This window comes from Tursiops truncatus, chromosome 16, assembly GCF_011762595.2.
Source record: "Tursiops truncatus isolate mTurTru1 chromosome 16, mTurTru1.mat.Y, whole genome shotgun sequence".
NCBI classification, from domain to species: domain Eukaryota; kingdom Metazoa; phylum Chordata; class Mammalia; order Artiodactyla; family Delphinidae; genus Tursiops; species Tursiops truncatus.
In genome coordinates, this window is record NC_047049.1 from 17,305,599 (window position 1) to 17,327,481 (window position 21,883).

The 21,883-nt window shown below is 36.5% G+C and overlaps 1 protein-coding gene across 20 annotated transcripts in view; it reads right to left on the reverse strand.

Annotated features, from left to right (window-relative positions):
* The window catches only part of VTI1A (vesicle transport through interaction with t-SNAREs 1A), a 368,837-nt gene that overhangs the window by 267,897 nt on the left and 79,057 nt on the right, over positions 1-21,883 (reverse strand). For all 20 annotated transcript variants that reach the window (XR_012326899.1, XR_012326901.1, XR_012326898.1 and 17 more), the window contains one exon: positions 20,035-20,119. Coding sequence is in view for 17 of the 20 variants with exons in the window: in XM_019940015.3 (XP_019795574.1) it covers positions 20,035-20,119 (85 nt within the window). In the remaining 3 variants the exon portion in view is untranslated. The remainder of the gene's footprint in view (positions 1-20,034; positions 20,120-21,883) is intronic.

Genomic DNA, 21,883 nt, shown 5'->3' on the forward strand with positions numbered 1-21,883 from the left:
ATTTTTTAAAAGATATTTCTGGAAAGTTGCATGGTAACTTTTTCTTAAGAAAAAAAAAAAAAACAGCGAGTATTCCAGAGACCTTATTAATATTAAAATAAATCCAGTAATAAAATGTCTTACTGGAAAATATCCTGAGTAGAAAGTCTGTATATATTAAAGTACACCTATTTCTAAGCATCACTGATCTTGATCTTTCTAACAACTAAGAAGGTACTTCTAGATCATACAATCTTTGGAATACAGTCATCACCGCAATTATCCCTATCTGGGTCAGTAGAGAACCAGTGACAAAACAGTTTTTTCTATCTCACATGTCCTAAAAGCTGGACATACCTTTCTCGGTACCTGTGAGCACGTTCACGCCCATGTGCACGGTACTCACACCTACTTATCACTGTGTGTGCTCCATCTAATCAGCACTATATAAAATGAAATACCTTTTCCATTTCAGATACTATTACTAGTCCTGTCTTCATCTCCTAAAATCTTTGTTTTTCTCAAAGGACGCCTAATAAAGGTACCCAAGTCTGGGGAGCAAGAATGCCTTTCTGTTCTGTGACAAGCAACATCTAGAATGGCTGTGGGTCTGTGTGTACAGAATTCACATTTTATTGAAATAAGCACTGGTCTTTCATAAGAGGTCTGCCTGACTGGTCAATGGGAAATGGATGGAGTGATGAGAAGAATAGCTGATGAAGAGATAATCCACGGTGGCAAGGTGGCCGCACAGGATTGCAGCACTGGGGGGTGCGTGTAGGGTGAGGGAAGAAGAGGACGGCCTTCTTTCTGTTGTTTCATTTGAAGTACGAAGGGGGCCTGCAGTGAGCAAACTTCAGATGTGAAGAACAAAAGGCCAGGTTTTCCCCCTACACTATCACTCTACCTTTTTCTCAACACTGACTAGATGATGAGCTCTCAAGTTGAAGCCCTACTGAATTCCATTTTGACAGCCTGTATTTATTAGTCAGGTTTATCTTCCAGGTATATAAAGCAAGGATTGTGTATAAAAGAATTAAATGGAGCAATGCTACCAATTTGTGCTTGGGGAACATTTAAAAGCATTTCTTTCTATACAACTGAATAAAGGTACATCGTTATAATCATATATGTCATATGTTTATCCAAAATATTAAATCCTCTAAAAAAATAAAAACTTGTGGTTGATAAACATTAATTCCGTTTAGGTCAATTTAAACATTTTTCTCCTGGAGATTGGGATTGACACATATACACTAATATGTATAAAATAGATTAATAAGAACCCGCCGTATAGCACAGGGAACGCCACTTCGCTGTACAGTAGAAACTAACACAACATTGTAAAACAACCATACCTCAATAAAAAAAAAAAATAAAGCTAAGAGAAAAGAAAAAAAAATAAACAAACATTTTTCTCCTATTCCTCTAAATGAATAATTTGGAGAGGAAGGTAGTTCCTAAGCTGATGGTGGATCTGAGGTTGCCAGTTACAGGAGCACTTAAGCGCCCATTGGCACAGCAAGATTCAAAGCCCTGGTAGGCTTCAAAGAGACACAATTTTTTTTTCTTCTAGAACTCTTTGCTTTCTAGTAAAGCTGCAACCACAATGTTCTCTCTCTTAATGCCACCATAAAAAATCAAAACACTTTAAAACAAATTGATGTACTCTTTAATACAGTCATCACATCATCACAGGACCCTTGCACCCTGCATGGCGACAACCGTAGGGATGCATACCACACATCTCTCTCTTTGTTGCCTGCTTCAATGCTTAAAGAAAAATTGAGAGAGTGTGTGTCTCTCAATTGAGATATGGGCACCTTTGATTGACAAGACCTAATCAGCTTATCTCCACACTAATAAAGTTGGGGCCTGTGGAGCTGGTATATGCCCAGCACTGAGTGAACTTTTCCTAGCCAAAGCCTCACGGGCCAGGTCTCAGGCTCTCCTTCTCAAAACTGGTTCAGATCACTTCTTAATGGGCTATTTTCGTCTTGATAAACCTCCAAAGTCTTCATTCGTGATGGCATTAGAGTCAATTTAGCTGGATGAATTGTCTAAAGTAATGGTTACATGATAAGTCTATGATAAGTATTTTTGTGCATTGAATCAATAAGCTATCTTTTTCAAGCTCCCTGTATAAAGTAAAAAGTAACTTCTTCTGAATTACTATTTTTTCTTTTAGGCTATTATTTACTAAAAGGGATGGCTTTCTTTCTTTCTTTTTTTTTTTAATTAAAGGATGACAGGATTTTCTGCACATCAGGTAACAAATATATCTCTTTAATAATTTCTGCTGTATAATACTACTGGATGTTCAATTCCTTGGGATGGAGTCTCAATGCTGACATAGCCGTAATCTGACTACACCATTCTGGTACCTTGTGACACTAATTTGTTCGTAACAGACACCCACCAAATGAGCCCTGACTGATTGGTGGGAAAGAAGAATATAAGGCCAGGAAACACATATGAACTGAGTTTGCGGGAGGGGGGGGCATACACATATGCGCGTGCACACACATACACACACATTTTCTTCTTCAAGTTTACTTGTAGGAGGCCCTTTCAAACCAATCTCTACATAATTCAAGAACAATGTCATTGTTCTTATCTGTTTGTAATTACTATGTAAAGGACAAACTCAGGAACTAAGGTGTAAATAAAGCTACTAAAGGGCCAACTATACAATTACACAATGGAGACCTGGAATAGAAGTCCCTCTTTACATGTGCCAAGATGAGGGTAAAATACACAAGTGGACAGTTTGATCTTACCTTTCATAAGTAGTTATCTAAAGAGTGAAATGGGTTCAATGGATAAAGCCAGCTTTAGAGAAGGAACTCCAGTAGCAGAGAGACTTTTTGAAATGATAATTTTCCAAGTATGAAAAAATATATATTTATGTATTCTTGTACCTCTCGCCGATAATAGTTGTTAAAACCATTCAGTAATGCTGCTCTCAAGCTGCAATATACCTTAAGTATTATAATCACCTGTATAAAATGAGACAATTTTAAACATTCCAAAATGAGGTTTTCTACAGATTATAGGAAAGCTTGAGCTATTTTTCATTCAGATTGTAGTCTTCATGCTGTAATTGCTTTATACAAAATCCACTGCAGCCTTATCACTCAATATTATCTTCACTGCTGAACATCGGAAGATAATTTTGCAATAAAATTTAATTTGCAGAGCTTATTTTCCACTAATCTCCTAGCAGAGGAAACAATGAAACGGCCAAGGTACACACTCCATGTTATGACCCTAATGGTGTTTTTTATTTCTAGAATATAAGACCCCAAACATATCAATTTTATCATATTGAAATGTTGGCATATTTTAATTGTCATAACTTTATATCCTAGAAAAGCAAGTAAACCTATTAGGAACATGTATGAAAATAAGCCTCTTTAAGTGATAAAGTTCCCCTCGGGAAAGCTTTTTTTTTTTTTCCATTAGAAAGGAAATACTTAATATAAAAATATGGGGGTAGTAAAGGTATTTTATTCCAAATGATTAATATACCAGTAGTGGTCAACAATATTTGAGATTTTTAAATAAAAAATAAAACCAAGTAGCAATATATAGGAACTAGACATCAAGATACAGTTTTCTGTATAAAATGACAGTCAAGTTTGTCACATCTAAGGCTCATTCTAGCTCTAAAGTTTAAAATTTTAAATGTACAGATGCCACATAAACTTTGGAAGAGTAAATTCATAGTAGGTGGTCTATTTCTACAGGTCACTTAGGCTTTATTTATCATTTATGTCCTAGAAAGCATTCATCTCTTGAAAAAAAGAGAGCTTTTTATTTATTTTTTAATATTGAGGACTCCATAACAATGAACTAATATCACAAATTGGGGTAAGATATAAGCCAATCTTGTTGCTCAAAAATGAAATAGCTTCTTTTTTGCAATGGTGCAAAATACTGAAAGAATCCTCATTAAAATTCAAATTTTTCACCAAAATGGTTACATATTTTTAAAAAAGGACTAATGACCATTAATGGGTTGAGAAATTAGTGCTTTAGGCCTGGACTAAATGAGACTACCACTTCCTAAACCACATTTAGATCATTCTACCTCTCTTTAAAGTTATATCATAACAAGGCCAAAGTGATACTGAATCATTTATGAGGTTTTTAGAGTTGAAATATCAGAGTCATACATGTGCAGAAGTATTGTTCTGACATTTGAATTTCAGCAATAGGCAATTCTGAGACATTTCAAGTTATGCAAAGCTTGACATTTCCATGTTAATATACAAAACAATGATGATGTAAAAAGCCACTTCTCTACCAATACTTAAAACTTAAACACTTAATAAAACTTCAGAAGCACAGGCCTCTAAAATTCAAACCCACACAAGTCCTTACTTAAAAGCTTTCAATGTTTATCCACATAAAAAGTACACGCTGAACATGCATCTGCACTGATCTTTTTCATTTATACGTGGAAAGGCAAAAAACATTATTAATTAATTGCTTTTCAGACCACTTATTTCCAATTTAACTTTCTTTTCATTTCTCATATATACATGTCAGAATATTCTTGCCATGAGCTATAGATTATTTAAAATTGTTTCTCAAATGTTAAAAACCACAGTAAATAAAATACAATTAAGTATACTTCACTTTCCGGAACAGCATGAATCTCAGCCAGTTGTAATTTTACAAAAAACTAAAATGAACCACTAAAAAACTAAAAAAAAAACCACCTAAAACGACGACCATGTCCGGTGATTATCTCCTTAAACACCAAAACTGAAATATTTTGACATGATGATCTCTTGGCAGAAACAGTAAAGACATTTTTTATTTAAAAAGGCTGAAATAAGTAGGGTAATAATGAAGAACAAAATGTATAACATTTTCAAGCTGCAAATCAACAAGCGGGTATTGACTTTTCTTTGAGGTCAATAACAGCTCTTATTGATCTAAAAAGTTAATACCTACTAAGGTCAATATAAGATCTCAAGGGTCAACAAATCTGGATTCGAACTTCCACTTCCTTTCACATATTAATATTGCTGAAATGGGTACAATTGTGTTTGGAGAAATCAAGAAATCATCATCAGGACGCCAGAATAATCCTAAGAAATAGACCAAGGAAGTTAAAAACATATATGTAGAGTTTTAAAAGTCTGTTACTATAGAATTTTCAGAGACAGTGACCTTTAGATATAAATCCTAGTATTACACAATTTGGGCAGTTAAATAAGGAGAAACAAAAATAACTGAAAATTGTTTTTACAAGTGTTTTGCCTCTTCATGCTATTGACGTATGGAATCTCTCACTCTCTGTAAACATATATATTTGAGAAACTATGATGTGAAGTAATTTTTCAAGAATAGATTTTAGGCACTTTTAAATACAGAGAAAAAAATTGTTTCAATTGTAAAATTAAACAGTAACATTTTAGGAACTTTGGAAGAGAAGAAAAATAGGAACCATTTCTATTATCATGATGCACCCTGTTGTGTTTTTTCTAGACTGCAAAATTAAAAAAATATATTGATTATTGTTCTAATAAGTAAAATGGTCTATGCACTCTTACACATCTTAAAGACGGCACATGGGAGTGAATCACATGGACACTGGGACCATGTCCCCATATATATCACATATTTCTTGGAGTCATAACATTGATTTATTAGCCTGATACTTTCAATAGCCAAATAAAAGTTCATCTTGTTCTTTTCAGAATTACTAGAAGTACCGAGGGAAGGAGAGGAAAGAAAGAGGAAACAAACTTTCCTAAAGCATTTACCAGTGCCAAAACCTAAGCAAGATGCTCTAGATATACACAGGTCCTGTTAGTTACTGGAAAGGCCAAATTATTGACAGTGGTAATATAAAAGTTAGAAAGGAGAGGCCAGGTCTGCAGCAATGACAATATTATACTATGGTTGGTCAATAAATATGAAGACCACTGTGACTGCAACGTACTTAAAAAAAAAAAAAAACAACCTTACTTTAGAACAGTTTTAAATTTACAGAAAATTTATGATATACAGAGCTCCTGTATACTTAATATCCAGTTTCCCCCATAATTAACATCTTATATTACTGTGGTACATTTGACATAGCTAATGAACCAATACTGATAATTATTATTTACTAAAGTCCATACTAGTTTCATATTTTCCTTAGTTTTTGTCTAACGCCCTTAGGCATTTTGTCTAATGTTTCAGGATCCCATCTAGGATACCACATTACATTTAGTCACCCTGCCTCCTTAGGTTTCTCTTGGTTGTGACAGTTTGCAATGTTCTTTAAGCACATACTTTAGAAATGAGATAAATAAATTTGCTGACTTGTATCTATTGTCAACACTTAGATGAAAACACATGCAGCAGAATTATCTTTTGTTACAGATCTAAGGAGTATAAATTTGAGAAGTGAACAGAGATAAATGCCTGGTAGAAAAGAAAGCAAATGATATTGACTCTTCAATGTGCCCATATAAATAAGAGAGAAAGTTTCATTTGTCACAAATTCTACAAGATTATAACCACTGACCTGACCCATAAGCCAGCTACTCTTCCATCTCATCCCATTATACTGTTACAAGCCAGGGTTTTAATTGACTATGAGGCAGTGAAGTGGACAAGAACAAATAGTATGGCAGAGGAGGAAAAACTACCCATGTATATTTGTTCTTTCTCTTCTCTACTAGAAAGTTGTGAGGAGAAAGCGGTTGTCCAGTTGGAACTACATTTCCCAGCCCCCCTTGCACTTGGTGGCACCATTCTACTAGTTCTTGCTAGTGGAATGTATGTAGCATCAAGATGTGTCACTTGCTGTCAATGGAGCTTTAAAATCGGGTGTGCCTTCTCCATTCTCTCTTTGCCTTGGGCACTGGCAAAATGTAGAGGCCTCCAAAGCCGGGTGTTGGGCAGAGCCGCCAGGTGGGAGAGACCTGGAATTCTGACTCACCACGTGGAAGCCCATCTGCTCATAAGCAGCAATTGCACTGGACTATTCCCAGAGTGAGAAATAAACTTCACCGCATCAAGCCACTGGGGAATTTGAGGTTTATTTGTCATAGCAGCTAGTGTTATTATGAAAAGTAGCATAATAATGGAAACTAACCTTTATTGGGCACCTATGATAGACAACATGCATTGAGTGTGTTTACAGTTTACTTCGTGTAAGTCTCACAACAACCTCCACAGAGAAGACCGGCAAACATTTTTATATATTAGGAAATGAAGACATGGAAAGGCGAAGGAACTTGCCCAAGGTTTCCCAGTTATTAAGTGGCAGAACAAGATGTGAAGCTGGGGTCTGTCTAGTTACAAAGCTCCAGGAACATTCCATTTTGCGTCACTGCAGGTGAAAGATAGGTGATCCAACTTGGCACTGGATTAAAAAAATAATTACTATGCATTTTACACATGTAACTTTTTTTTGGAATCCTCAAAGGACAGCAAAAATTATACATGTGTTCTTCCTACTTTTTATGTGGTAGACACGAAGTCCCAATTTACAACGGGTGGGTGTGAGATGATTATTTCACTCAAATTTGTTAGCATTTTCCAGATCAAGACAACATTATACCAAAATGTCAAAGAGAAAGATCCACTCCACCTTTGTAGCCTGCTGATAATCTTACAGTGTTTAATTTGAGCAGAGTCCAGCAACTCATGGAGGGCACGAAAGAACTGCTGCACCACAAGGTTTACAGTTAACAAAGGAGAGAACAGAAAGACTGACTTGTTTGCACAACAGTGTGAATTTAAAGAACTATATGGGGTGTGCATCCTACACGAAATCCAAGTAGGAAGAAAAATAAAGCACGGTACCTTGTACACAGCAATAAAAATGAGGGGATTCATTACAGTAAGAAAATTCACAGCTGGCAGGCAGCATCAGTGAGGCAATAAGATATGTGGTCCATCTTCTTCATGCTTACCTTTTAGAGTCATAATGTTTGGGGGGGAAAAAAAAAGGCCTCCTTTTTTATATTAACAAAGTCACTGCAGTCAATCTCTTTAACTCACCTATGTGAAAAATTTGGATGACACTGTAAAAGTCCTATGCTAACACCGGCGAGAAAAATTGGTGAATCTTTTAAATTTGTGTATCCCTCTTATAACAGAGTTTTGTTTGTTTAAGTAACAGGTTCTAATCATCAACAGGTTTTCATAGAGCATCGAACATCAGAGATAATTCACAGATATGCTAATGAGGAAGAGGGAAACATTAAATCAAATAAAACTTAATAGCCATTCTAGTTGGTGAAAATTGATGGCATTTGGGGTAGTATTCAGGGGATCAGTCTACTTAATCTGAACACACAATCTCCATTTTGGATAAGCTAATGTATTGATTGAAACAATGAAGTAATAGATGTAAAAAGATGTACTAAAAGTAGTTGGAAAATTTCAAAGCAGATTATATAATATTATTCCTAATATTAGCATTATTATTTACAGCACATAACGCAAGGTTGAAAATTACCAAAGACTATAAAGCATTAAAAGTCTCTATAATGTATTATGTAAAATACTCACACATCCGACTATTAAAATGGACAGGTGAGTTAGAAAGGTTATTCTGAAATAATAAAAGTTTGAGGGAAAATGCTTTTAAAATAAATGTTATCACTTTCAAGTATACTTAATAACTAAGATGAATGTTAGCTACACCACAGACACACTCTAGAAATTCTCATAAGCCACATACTTGCCCCAATGGTTTACCCACTTTGCTCATGGTTTACCCACTTCCCTAGCTCACCCTTTATTTATTCCATAAGGCTCATCTATTCTGAGTCTTTCCCTGACACTGTGAAATAGACTTAATTACTTCCTCCACCCTGCTTCAAAAACACTAATTATATTCATCATGGGGATTTATAGCTATGTATTTCCCAAACAGATATTTTGCCAAGATATCCCAGCTTATCAAAGGAACTTTATATTCTAAGTGCCTAGAAAGGGGCCAGGGTCTGTTCCTTCCTAAATTACATAAAATCTATTTTCTTTTTCAGGTGGGTTGATTATCTCCCCTACCTGACTCCCAAATGCAAACCTTGCTAATAATATTCTTTTAAGGCAATATTTTTCTTGTTATTCCAGAGACTGACTTAGCCCAATCCAGATCTAATGGACCCTAACTAATTTCTCAGGGCCCAAAAATTGTTTTTGGAATAGATGTTAAGGTTCCACTGTGCTCTGTTCAAGTGCCATGTGTCGCAAATAGCACTGAAAATGGGAATAAAAACAATTATTAAGGTCAACTTAAAAGGTGTATTGTAGGGCTTCCCTGGTGGCACAGTGGTTGAGAATCTGCCTGCTAATGCAGGGGACACGGGTTGGAGCCCTGGTCTGGGAGGATCCCACATGCCGCGGAGCAACTGGGTCTGTGAGCCACAACTACTGAGCCTGCGCGTCTGGAGCCTGTGCTCCACAACAGGAGAGGCCACGATAGTGAGAGGCCCGCACACCGCGATGAAGAGTGGCCCCCGCTTGCCACAACTAGAGAAAGCCCTCGCACAGAAACGAAGACCCAACACAGCAAAAATAAATAAATTAATTAATTAAAAAAAAAAACCTCCTACCCCCAACATCTTCTTTAAAAAAAAAAAAAAGGTGTATTGTATGTGGACAAAAATAACCTTTTAATGTGGATCAGGACCTTAGGCAATTGACTGTAATGAGATTACCGACATGGAAGATAATGTTAAGACTACCCAACAATATGCTTATTTTTCCTCCAAAAGGGACTGTCTTCAAAAAGCTTTTTTCCTTGTCTGGCTTTAGGGTGGTTTCTTCCTCTCTCTAAATAAACAGATATCTATTTAACTATGACTTAGAATGTACATCTCAAGATGCAAAAGGGCAACACAGTGCCAAACATGAATGATGACCCACGATGACAGTCTCTTTGATAATGACTTTATGAAAAACCTTTTTGAAAGGTTTTATGAAAAACCTATTCTTCGATAAAAAAATTATTTTTTAATGTTGACTTTGTTCCCTTATGGCAACGTTGGAAAACACTGTAGCCCAACAGGAAATACAGACGAAAACAGAGCACACAAAAAAAGCCATTTTTAAAGCTCATGCCCGTCAAGTTTTCCACTTGGTATAAGTCGTATACAAAATCTTAGTCCAATGTGAACTCATGCTGTGAAAATTCTGTGGCACCCACCTCAGAAAATTCTGTTAAATACATAAACACTGCTGAAAAGAAAAGTTCTGGGCACTAGAAGTCAGACTCAAAGGGAAAATAAACCTGATTAAAAAGAAAATCCCAAGGAAAGTTATATAAGCACAGTGCAATAAGGTCATAAGCTTAACCGTCCTTCACTGTAATATCTGAAAGTAAATTGGCATTTTAGCGACCTGCTTTGGTCGTCTTTCTTTTTCTCAACTCACAGAGATGCAACAGAGTAAGAATGGCTTCACATGTATCTTACGAACCAACTCGCAAAGTGATAGGCATTACGGGGTAGGACACCTTTAAAAATGAGTATAATACTTTTTAATGGATTAAAAATGAACCCTATGAATTCCCTTGGACCACCTAAGGAGAAGGTTCTCCAAATAGGGTTTAAATGACATCCTTTTCTTACCACTGTGGAGCTCACCAATATCTCAGGGAACCTCACAAAGTAAATTTAAGCACAACTTGAAAATACTCTTTAAGAGCTTCACCCTAAATGACAACCTCCTCTGTTCTTTTCAGAGCAGAACCACAGCTTTTTGAGAAGTAAGACTTTGATAGGGTTGTAATTATAAAGTGATAACTACACATTAAAATGATTCTTTTACCACAGGGTAGACTTTTAAAAACTCACGGGACATGGTCAAGTAATTCTTCTTAGCATCTAAAAAAATACCTATTCTAGCAGAGATATCTTTAAGGTTCTGAAAGCATAACCACTTATTCCATCACCCAAAATGATGAATAGAGAAACTTTTTCTAGAGATAACTTTTTCTGTCAGAAAGTTTAACATTTCTAAAGAAAAATCTTTTCTCTAAAATATATGTGGCTGGATAAAATAGATGGTTAATATCAACCCAATTGTATAATCCCATGTTCTGTGTAATCCCATTTTCTGTTCCTATATTGTAGAACAACATAAAGTGTTAACTTGTTATTTCTGCACTAGTTTAAACATGGCAGTGCCTTTCTGAATTCCAGTCTGTGCCTAAACAAAATTATTCAGGTTAAAAATCTGAATCAGTGTTTATAGACAGAACATCCTCTACTCAGATGAACCAAGACTCGGGTATCTTGTCTTTCTAGCTCGGCATCTCTGAAGCATCTGACACTCAGCAGAGTTCAATGAAAGCTTGCTGAATAAGTGAAATACAATATTTGCCTTCTTTCATATAATACTGTACCACTCTCACTAATATTACAGAATCAGAGATTTATTCTTCTACCAACTGATAACAGCTCTAAGAGCAAGGAACACACAGTTAATACTTTTGGGGTCTACGTTCCCAGGAGTCTTTATAAATATGACTTGTCAGTAAATGGAGGGGAAAACAACAACAACTTTCTTACATTTCCTGAGATGTTAGCTCAGTTCCAAAGCTAGCTTGTAACTTCAAAAGTAGTTTTAGGCATTATATTTTATTATTGTGCATTGTTTCAACCATTAATCTTTCCTGTAGATGATAAATTAATACATTCAAGGACTTATATTTTTGAATCAAATTATTACATAGTAAACACTCAAAATACTTCTTGAAGAAAAGAATTAGGGGAAAAAGGAGGAAGGGGAAGAAGAGAAGAAAGAAGATTAATTATAATGAGGAGGAAGAGATAGAAGAATAAGAAAATGTCAGTAGACATGGAAGAAACTCCTGAAAAAATAAAGAAAATGACTGACTTTTGGTTTGGTAAAAACATGGTCTCAATAGATACTTCCAAACCTGACTAAAATTTCTAAGTGAGTTCTATAGTGAGTTGATTAAAATAAGAATATTTTATCATGAGCCAAAAGATAGAATATGATACACTTGCAGTATCATACTCCATAATCCCCATAGAGCCCCATGAAAGGCTCAGGTGAACTCCATCAATAGTTCAGCCAAGGCTTTGAGACAATTGAAGATACAGAGGAAGGCACTTCACATCTTAAATGCATTTGTTCAGATTCTTTAAATAAGGTCCGAACATGAAACATTTTGTTTGGTTTTTAAAAATGTAAGCTGATACCACTATTGATTGCTTTTCCTGTATGAACTCTTAAAAAAAGACATAGACACAGTAGAAACAGAAACAGTGGTGTACATAAATTATCTAATTCTCATAAAAATGCTGTAATTCTAAGATCTGTTTTCCAGAAGAAAAAGAAGTACTCCATATGTTTCTCTATTTGGTCAAATGAACGAAGATTTTGACGAGGTAATCATATAAAGCAAAAATAATCTGAATGCATGTAAAATAGGCCTGTGGAAGGATATTATTTTGTTTGTTTTTTGTTTTTTTTGCGGTACGCGGGCCTCTCACTGTTGTGGCCTCTCCCATTGCGGAGCACAGGCTCCGGATGCTCAGGCTCAACGGCCCTGGCCCAGCCACTCCGCGGCATGTGGGATCTTCCCAGACCAGGGCACGAACCCATGTCCCCTGCATCGGCAGGCGGACTCTCAACCACTGCGCCACCAGGGAAGCCTGGAAGTATATTCTTAAAATGGGAAGTATCTGCAGCTTAAAATTAGGTAACTATAACATAGTATTGGAATATTGAAATTGAAGTAAAATCCATATTTTTAATTAAAAAAAATACACGTCAAAGGGTAAAAACTTTGGTAAAAATGTACAGAACTTCCAGCTATAAGATGAATAAGGCCTGAGGATCTAATGTAAAATATGGTGACTATAGTTGATAACACTGCATTGTATAATTGACATTTGCTAAAAGAGTAGAACTTAAATGTTTTCACCAAAGGAAAAAAAAAAAAAAGATAAACATGTGAGGTGATGAATGTGTTACCTAACTAGATGATGGGACTCCTTACACACACACACACACACACACACACACACACACACACACACACACACAGACAAATGAGAGAGAGAGAAAATCTTCATAGAAAGGAAATGGGACTGCCAAGGAAACTCTCAAATAGAAATGGACTAGGGCTTCCCTAGTGGCACAGTGGTCGAGAATCCACCTACCAATGCAGGGGACACGGGTTTGAGCCCTAGTCTGGGAAGATCCCACATGCCGCAGAGCAACTAAGCCCATGCGCCACAACTACTGAGCCTGTGCTCTAGAGCCCGTGAGCCACAACTACTGAAGCCCTTGCGCCTAGAGCCTGTGTTCTGCAAGAAGAGAAGCCACTGCAATGAGAAGCCCACGCACTGCAACGAAGAGTAGCCCTCCCTCGCCGCAACTAACAAGAAAACCCGTGCGCAGCAACGAAGACCCAACACAGCCAAAAATAATAAATAAATAAATATATTAAAGAAAAAAAAGAAATGGACTAATCTTCTGTATCAATTCTATAACAAATAAGACTTGGGTAGAAAATATTTCTTTTATGAAAATAACTTATAAATAACATTGGTATTATTCTTACTCAGAAAATCTACCTTTGCATTTCCCTAATAAAACAAGATATACAAGAAATTGTGATAAACGTGCTATTTTTAAAAAAGAATGTTAAGTGGTGTTAAATATAGGGGAAAATATATTTTGACAAAAATAAAGTGGTACAATGTAGTCTCTTTAGGCTTACTGGATAGGTTCCTAGCTATTCTTGTTGCCAAGTATTGCCTAACTAAGGTAAGATAAATAATTATTATAGCTCCTAAATAGACAATTCTCAAATCCAATATCACCAATATTAGCAGACACAGCCATATTTATTACCTGTATTTCACAGGGAGTGTAGGTGTTAACAATACAAGCTACCTGCCTGAATATTTGTACACGTGTAGTTATACATATATACACATGTATATGAGATTCAATGAGATGACTTATCCAGTTCAAACAGACACAGACGAAAAACTAACACTGAAAACAGGACTTCTAACTCAACTTCACCATGCACAGGTATCACTGCTGATCTTGTTAAAATGCAGATTCTGATTCAGTAGATCTGAGGAGACCCAAGATGCTGCATTTCTAACAAACTCCCAGGGGACACCGATGCTGCTGGTCCCAAGCCCCACTTTGGGTAGAATGGAACTAACCCATTTCTCTTTAGACTGACACAAAATTAAGCAAAGTGGCAATGTATGTTTATACTCAGAACCTACCTAAAGTGAAGATTTCTAGAGAGGAAAAAAAAAAAACTTTTGTGAGGCAATTTACAAAATCTTTCTATATACATTATTTTATTTATGCCTCTCACAAACTCTAGAAAATAGGTATCATCATCTTTATTCCTCAAATAAAATATTATCATAAACTTGGTCTTAAGTTCAGATTTATAATCACAAGTGTCCATTACCACCAGCCTAATGGACTGGCCATTGTCTGTGTAAAGTCCTACCAGGTACAAGGACTAATAAGTCCCCATTTGTTCTGGGGATATCCTCAAGGAAGAATCTTTGGGATCGCATGCCAATTGTTAAGGAAATTAATGACAAATTTCAAGCTCCCTGCTCCTGAATGACTTTTAATAAGGCTATAATTTCTCCTGCATCTTCACCATCCAATCCTTCCATTCAACTAGTAAAAGGACTAAATCTTGGATTATTATAATATACCTCCTAATATGTCTCCTTGTTCCCATTCCTCTGCCACTCCTCCCCTACAATCCTTGTCCTCTATGATTCAGATCAGGCCACTGGCCTGTTGAAAGCTCTCCAATGGCATCATACCCTACAAGTCAAATTCAGACACCTGGGGCCCCCCAAAATCTCACCCTATGTGGCTCTAACCTAATTGTGTACCACGCCCATTGCTCACTTTGCTTCAGCCATACTGATCTTCTTTTTGTTGCCTGAACACCCCAAACATCTTCTCATTTCAGAGCCCTTGTGCTTGCTTTTTCCTCTTGGAATCATCAGCCTCACGTGTGCTTACGAATGGCATCTTTGTGCAGTTCAAGACTCAGCTTACGAGGCACTTGTCTAGGTCTTTCCTGACGAGCTAACCTAAGATAGATTTCACTAGCTACTCTTTCATACCCTGCTTCATTTTGCCACCATCTGAAATAATCTTGTCCATTTATTTATTAATTAAAAAAATGTCTGTCTCATCCTGCTCCTGGCTCCTTCCTGTTCTGATACATAAGCTACCTGGAAACAGGGACGTTGGCACATGGCACACAGTATTCAATAGTTAGTTTCTGAAGAAAGTATATGAAAAGGAACTTAACAGATGTGAGAACATGACTTATTCTGACTACAACAGGTCACTTTGGTATGTGGTCATCTAGGTATGTGGGGCCCATTCATTTTTCAGCGTGGTTTATTGGTTAAGAGCATGGAATCAGCATGGAACCAGATAGTCTGGTTGTACTATTTCCTAGCTCGATTAGTAAGTGTGGGCAAATAACTTAATCTCTCTGTACCTTGGATTGTGGTAAGGACTAAAGAGATGGTAAATACAGAGTGCTGAGAACAGTGTGTGGCCCATATTAAGTGTTCAATAAACACTGTATGATGTCTACATATGTCCAATCGCTAGTCCAGGGTGGGGAACCTGCGGGGCCCTTGGGGAAGGATGGAGCACCTCTTATTCATGGCAGGAAGGCTGGCAGAAGCACAGCACCCAGTTGTAGAGAGATCACTGACCAAATGGGACATCAGAGCTAGGTGGCTTGAAGTGACGACTGAGAGAAAGGGTACAAACCCATAAGGCTTGGATACTCGGGGATGGCAGAAGCAAGGTTGGTAAATGGTGAAGATCACTCTTCAAAGATGTGAGGCTACTGACTGTAGACAAACACTCTCCTGGTTCCAGAGATGTACTGCCAGGTGCACTGGGCCCATTTAGGGTATAGGCTGGGACAGTGGTGAGTATCTTAAACTACCTGTTTACATACTGAAAGAAGAGAGTGAGCCTTGCATTTCTGCCCATGTATAATTTCTCTTTCAGCCTATTTCTTTTATTCATCATACAGTTTCCATTAGTTTTGTGCCTACTGTAATTCTGGGATATTTAATTCAGAGAAAAAAATAATCATAATTTCAGCATTAAGGGCAGATGACCCAAAGTTTTAAATATTAATGCCCTGACCTCAAGCAAAATAGGTATCGCCACAGCTAAGAGTCATATCTGACTATTAATAGTAGATGAAAAAAGAAAGAGTCACTTTTTATTCACAGATTCTGGGACAAGAATTTATAAAAATGCTAAACTGGATCATGTCAATGGCTCATACAACCACCAGAGTGTTTGGTCTTTGACGGTCACTCCCAAGGAAGTTTGCTAATGAGTCTGATAATTGTGCCTCTTGATGTCAGTCTCAGAGTGAGATGTCCTAGCATCAGCTCTTTACTTCTGTATCATATATTCTTCCATCTGTCTCTTCATTTCTAAATGGAGTTGTTCAATTAACTTGTAACCTCATCAGTTTTCTCAAATAGAAAGGAAGCCACGGAAGAAACCTGACTGGTATTAAACTCAATATATATCAAGCTGTAAATGGCGCTTAGAAATAATCATGTGTTGATGCATTTGCTCAGACCAAGTACATTCTGGACATGAGTCCCCCTGTTCAGCAGCTATTCTTAAAGAGACAATAACTGCCAATTTGAAAAAATAACTTTTAAAAATGTCAAAAACGACTCAAGAATTTTAGAAGATGAATTTTATTATTTACTAGGAAGATGCTAGTGGTCAATACGCTTTCTATTCTATTCCACAAATAACTGATTATATATAATAATCAAAATTTCTTTTATGATATTTGCCAATAATGGTCATCAAGAAAAGTCTACAGATTTTTGTCGAAACCTTTTGCCAATAATTTTCAGAGATAACCAATTACGCTGATGAAAACATAAAAATGATGACTTTTCCAGAGCTCTATTTGCTTTCTAAGCCCTTGAATATATATGACCTCATTTTACATTATAACAACCTTATGGGATATATAGAATCCGATGTCAGGTTTCCATTTGGCAAATAAAAGAACATGTACAGAGAGGTTAAGTATTCCTCAAAGTCACACAGCTGACTAATAGCAGGGCCAGAGGATGGGATTGCTGTCTCTTTCTCCAATTCAGTACATCAGACAATAATTCCTATATTTTGTGGCCAAGTAAAATTTCAAGAAACATTTCAAAGGGCCCAAATAGGGTTGTCAATTTTGTTATTTTTCCAGATAAAGAAAAAAATATATATATATAACTTCCACCTACTATTTCTATCATATCATAAAACTATCCTTTCTTTTATGACCCCAAAATAGGAAAAACATGATCTTAGAAAACGTGTATTTTTTCAAATTAATGACGTTTGCTTTATAAGAAAATTACTATTTTTTACATTTGTCCTCTCATTTTGCTGTGGACTGATGAAAACTCTTGTTGTGGTCTAGAACCAGTTCTTAGACCAATACTTGCAAACCATTTCCCTCTTTTGTGCTGCTTCAAAGTCATCATAGCTCTTCCACATCTATGCCTTCTTGCATTTCACAGTCTTCAAGAAGAAATCAATAAGTGCTAAAAGTTTTTCCTTTTGAAAGATGCTGTTCCTCTACTGATACTGTAACAAGATTATTACTATCATAAATTTACATCACAAACACAGAGCTGTTGATTGACTGGATATAACTAGGCTGAGTGCTAGCAGGGAAGCAAGAAATGGAGAAGAAGCAACATGGTGCCCGCCACAATTACTTTTTTCCCCCACATTACAGTAAGAAGCAAGGGCAGGAAAAATGCTTTGTGCCTGCCTTCTCATTTCTCCACCCACTTTCAAATTCATCCAAGGAAATGAATCATGATGACTTCTGTCTAGCTGTGTGCCACATCTGTCTTTACCTCCACAAAGCCCACTCTTATTCCTCCTCTTAGACTTGGTTTTACAGTCTGTGAGAAGTTCCCAGGCTTTTATATATGTATTATAAAACATACAAATATCTAATTTTATAAAACTTCAGAGTTAATTTACCATTGTATTCTACTAAAAAGTCCAAGGGAACTGAGGTTGGTTTTGGGGACACTCTTAAATTCGCATTTTCCATGTTGATTGTATTGATAGTTTGACGTTACGTTTTAGTACACACCAAAGGAATAACTATCAAATCATGATCTTATAACCTTGATCAGTGCATGATCTTCCAGAATCTGTGATCCTCTTTGTTGATTTCCTTCAGCTTTGGGAGGGAGCTACATGAATGGTGTTGTGAAAGAGAAAAGGCAGCCCAATCAGCCAAATCAATCCCAAATGATTAATGATTTCTTTTATGAATGGCCAGTGATCAGTGTCATAGCAAGAATATCTCCAACCCAACCCAGTCCCCTGTGGAAAGAGGCTCACCGATGGGATGCTTTGTCAAAGAAGGTTCCCTGATGTTCAACAGGTATAGTGACACATTCCGCAAAATAACACTTCTTAAAAATTCCTTTAACACAAATTTCAATCACAATACTTCTTTTTTCTATGAAAGATAAATGCCTGTATATCATCAAATGACCACACATTAATAATAATACTTATATTTATATAGTGTTTTATGGTGTATAAACTATTTTAACTTATGCTATCATTTCATAGGAATATTCTGCAACAGACAGTATTATTTCCATTCTACTGAAGAAGAAACAGACTAAAAGAAGTTATGTGATTTGCTTAAGGTCACACAGACAAGGGCCAGAACCCAAGGCTGGTCCTTTGACCTCATGTTCAGGGCGCTGCTCGTTATAAACATTCTTTTTAAGGACAGTCACTTCTTAAGGTGAGCCCAAGGAATAAAAGAACAATTGAAAGCTGGCTTTTATTCCAATCAGGGCAGAATGCCAATCTATCAATAACCTCAGAAAGAAGGGCTGCTCATACTATTAAAAAATCTGGGAGGGTTGATGATTTTCTTCAGTTTTCTCACCATGACTATAATGCCAACGCCTTTTGTGCTCATTCTATTTGATTTCTTAGAATTCATCACATAAGCCAGCCAGTACAGGATAGCCATGAATTCAAGCAAGGGAAACACTGGCCATTCATAAATCATTTGGAATCATTTTCATTATACCTGCTCTTACAAAATAAATATTACTTTTTGTAACACTAAATTAAAAAAAAATCAATGGAAATGTCGTTGACCACATATTTTTGTTGTCCATATACAGGGCAAGAGGCATCCACAAATACATAAAATAGATGATATGTAATCTATACTTTGCAAATAGCTAAATAATAAGAAACTGATAAGTATAAAGGGCTTAATGGATATTTATTTACTAGGTAAAAAAAAACACTCATTGCGTGAAACCTCAATAAAGAAAAAGCATGTCTATTTTAAGTAGACTCGTCCTAGAAGTCAAAATAGGGCTGCGTTTTCTGAAATTAGTAACTAGTGTTAATTCAACCCAAAAGTTTGGACAGTATTAACTAACACATAATAAAATTATCATGACTTTTTTTCCCCCATATCTGATTACAGGCTCTGTTCATGTTTAAAAAATATATATATATATGGGATCATTAGGAATCATTTCCAACAGCAGGACAAACAAGCAAGGTAAACTTGGTATTTCTTCTCCTCTGGTTCATATCATTTAGACTGATTAAAATGTTAATTTTTACATACGTGAATAAACGTAAAGGAGCAAACAACTGGAGACAGCACCGTGTGCTAGCAATCATTGCGGGTGGGTAAACTGACAACATGTAACCGCATATTAAGACAAATGTAGAATTTAGACGAAGTATTCCATCTCTTTTCAGATGTATACTTTTAAACCTCAGGAACTGTTTTCAGTAGATGTCATGCCTTTTAACTTGAAAAAAGATAAGCGCAAATAAGCTCCCAATTGTCTCCCCAATATGTAAACCACATCTCGGGCTGCTGTCTCTGCTACTCCTTTGAAGTTTCCCTGAAATGTCATGTGTTGTGAAGACTGCTGTGCATAAGCAAGACAATTTGCTCACTCTCAGAATTCTTACCGGTTTCCACTGCTATTTGGTACCCAGCCTCTAGTCTCCGAGATGACCTTTCCAGCCTCTCTGTGTTATCGAGCAGATGTGCCCTCTGAAAAAGAAAAAGGGAAAAAAATCACACAGTCGTCTACAACGTTCTTTTTTTGCCTTAAAAAAAATAATGCCGTCGTATGCCCTCACATTTCAGGGGGTGGGGGGGAATCACAACCCATTATAGATAATTTTTAGCAAATCTTCCTTTATACAAACCACTACAATGAACAGATTTTTCAGTCAATCGTGTATGGACCATCCACTTTTTTGTTTTATAAGGCAGATTCATGTCGTATGTGGCCACAATGAATCTTACTCCAAAACACTGAGAAAGGTATGAAAACCAGAACCAACTGGATCTTTACTGTTTCAGCAGAAGTAGATTTATGAGATATCTGCATAGATCTATGATCCCTATTTTGTATTTATTTTTTATAAAATTCAATCATTTAAAAAAACTCACTTGTTCCTTTGATTCCTACACATAGTAATTTATAAACAGAAACTTTATTTTTAAGAGAATGCCTCTCAATTTAGATGTACAGCAAGATGCCATATAGAACAACGTATGCTACTAAAACAGAATACTAAACAGCAGTTCTAGTTCTAAGACCACTCGGGGCAACCACTAAGAAACAAGAGACACATGTTTCCCCCATGCACACAGATGTACAAAATTGTGGATTTATTCCCAAATATTCCCAGACATATGGCACTAGGCTGAAAGTGAATTTCTGACACATAGTGTTTTAGACTGTGAACTAAAATGATAATACTTATATATACGCTTTTCTATTACATTTGATGGGGGAAATTAGAGAATTTTCCCCAAATCCTCAGCCTCTAAACTTTCTTTTCTACATTAAGGCTGATTTTCTTTTCTTTTCTTTTCTTTTTTAAAGCATAATGATCATACACTAGATCATATTCAGGTTTATAAAACATATTAACAAGCTAATCATGGCTGTGAATGGATAAGAATGTATGCATGCCCATGGGAATGTGTGTGTGTGTGTGTGTGTGTGTGTGTGTGTGTGCATATGTGTGTATAGATGCATGTATATCTGGATACTTAGAAATATAAGAATATATGTAACCGTATATTTGCGTGTATGTACATGCACACATGTATTTGTATAAATTAGTACTTTCCGCTTCAAATCAGTTTTGGTATCTGGTCAAAAAGAAAGAAAAAAATGCAGCCATAACTCCAACTTTGTGTTGTTGACAGATGTCATTTAAAATCGAAGAAATGCTTTCTAATAATAATAAAAAAGGAGGTGCCACACATATTATCTGAGTGGCTGTCGAGCGAAACGATCCACCTTGCTCTAATGAGCCCCCATGGATCTTGGAGATGCAAGCTGTATTGACATGCACACTTAAGCTAATACACCTAGACCAGTGCCTCCAAGCTCTAGCAGCCAGGGATGCTGACAGAATATCTCGCTCCCATCTTCAAAGAAAGGAAGTGATTAGTATGTTATCATTACCATTCAAAACGTGATTTCCTTATTCCCTCCCGGCATAGGTGACACATCTGAGATGCGGCCAGACGTTGGAGGCAGCTAAAGCCACATCAAAGCTTTCCTTGAAATTTTTTTTGGGGGGAAGTGCTGGGGGGAGTGGGGGGAAGAATCATTAAAACAATGCATTTAGAACAGAGAGATAGGACCTGATGTGAAGGTCAGGAAAGCTGCAACAACAGTCTATAATAATTAATAGAGTCGTCTACTATACAGTGGAGAAATTAAGAGAAAAACTGCTCCCCCACCCCCCCACCGCCGGAAAAAAAAAAGTGCTAAATAAATAAAAGGGAGGA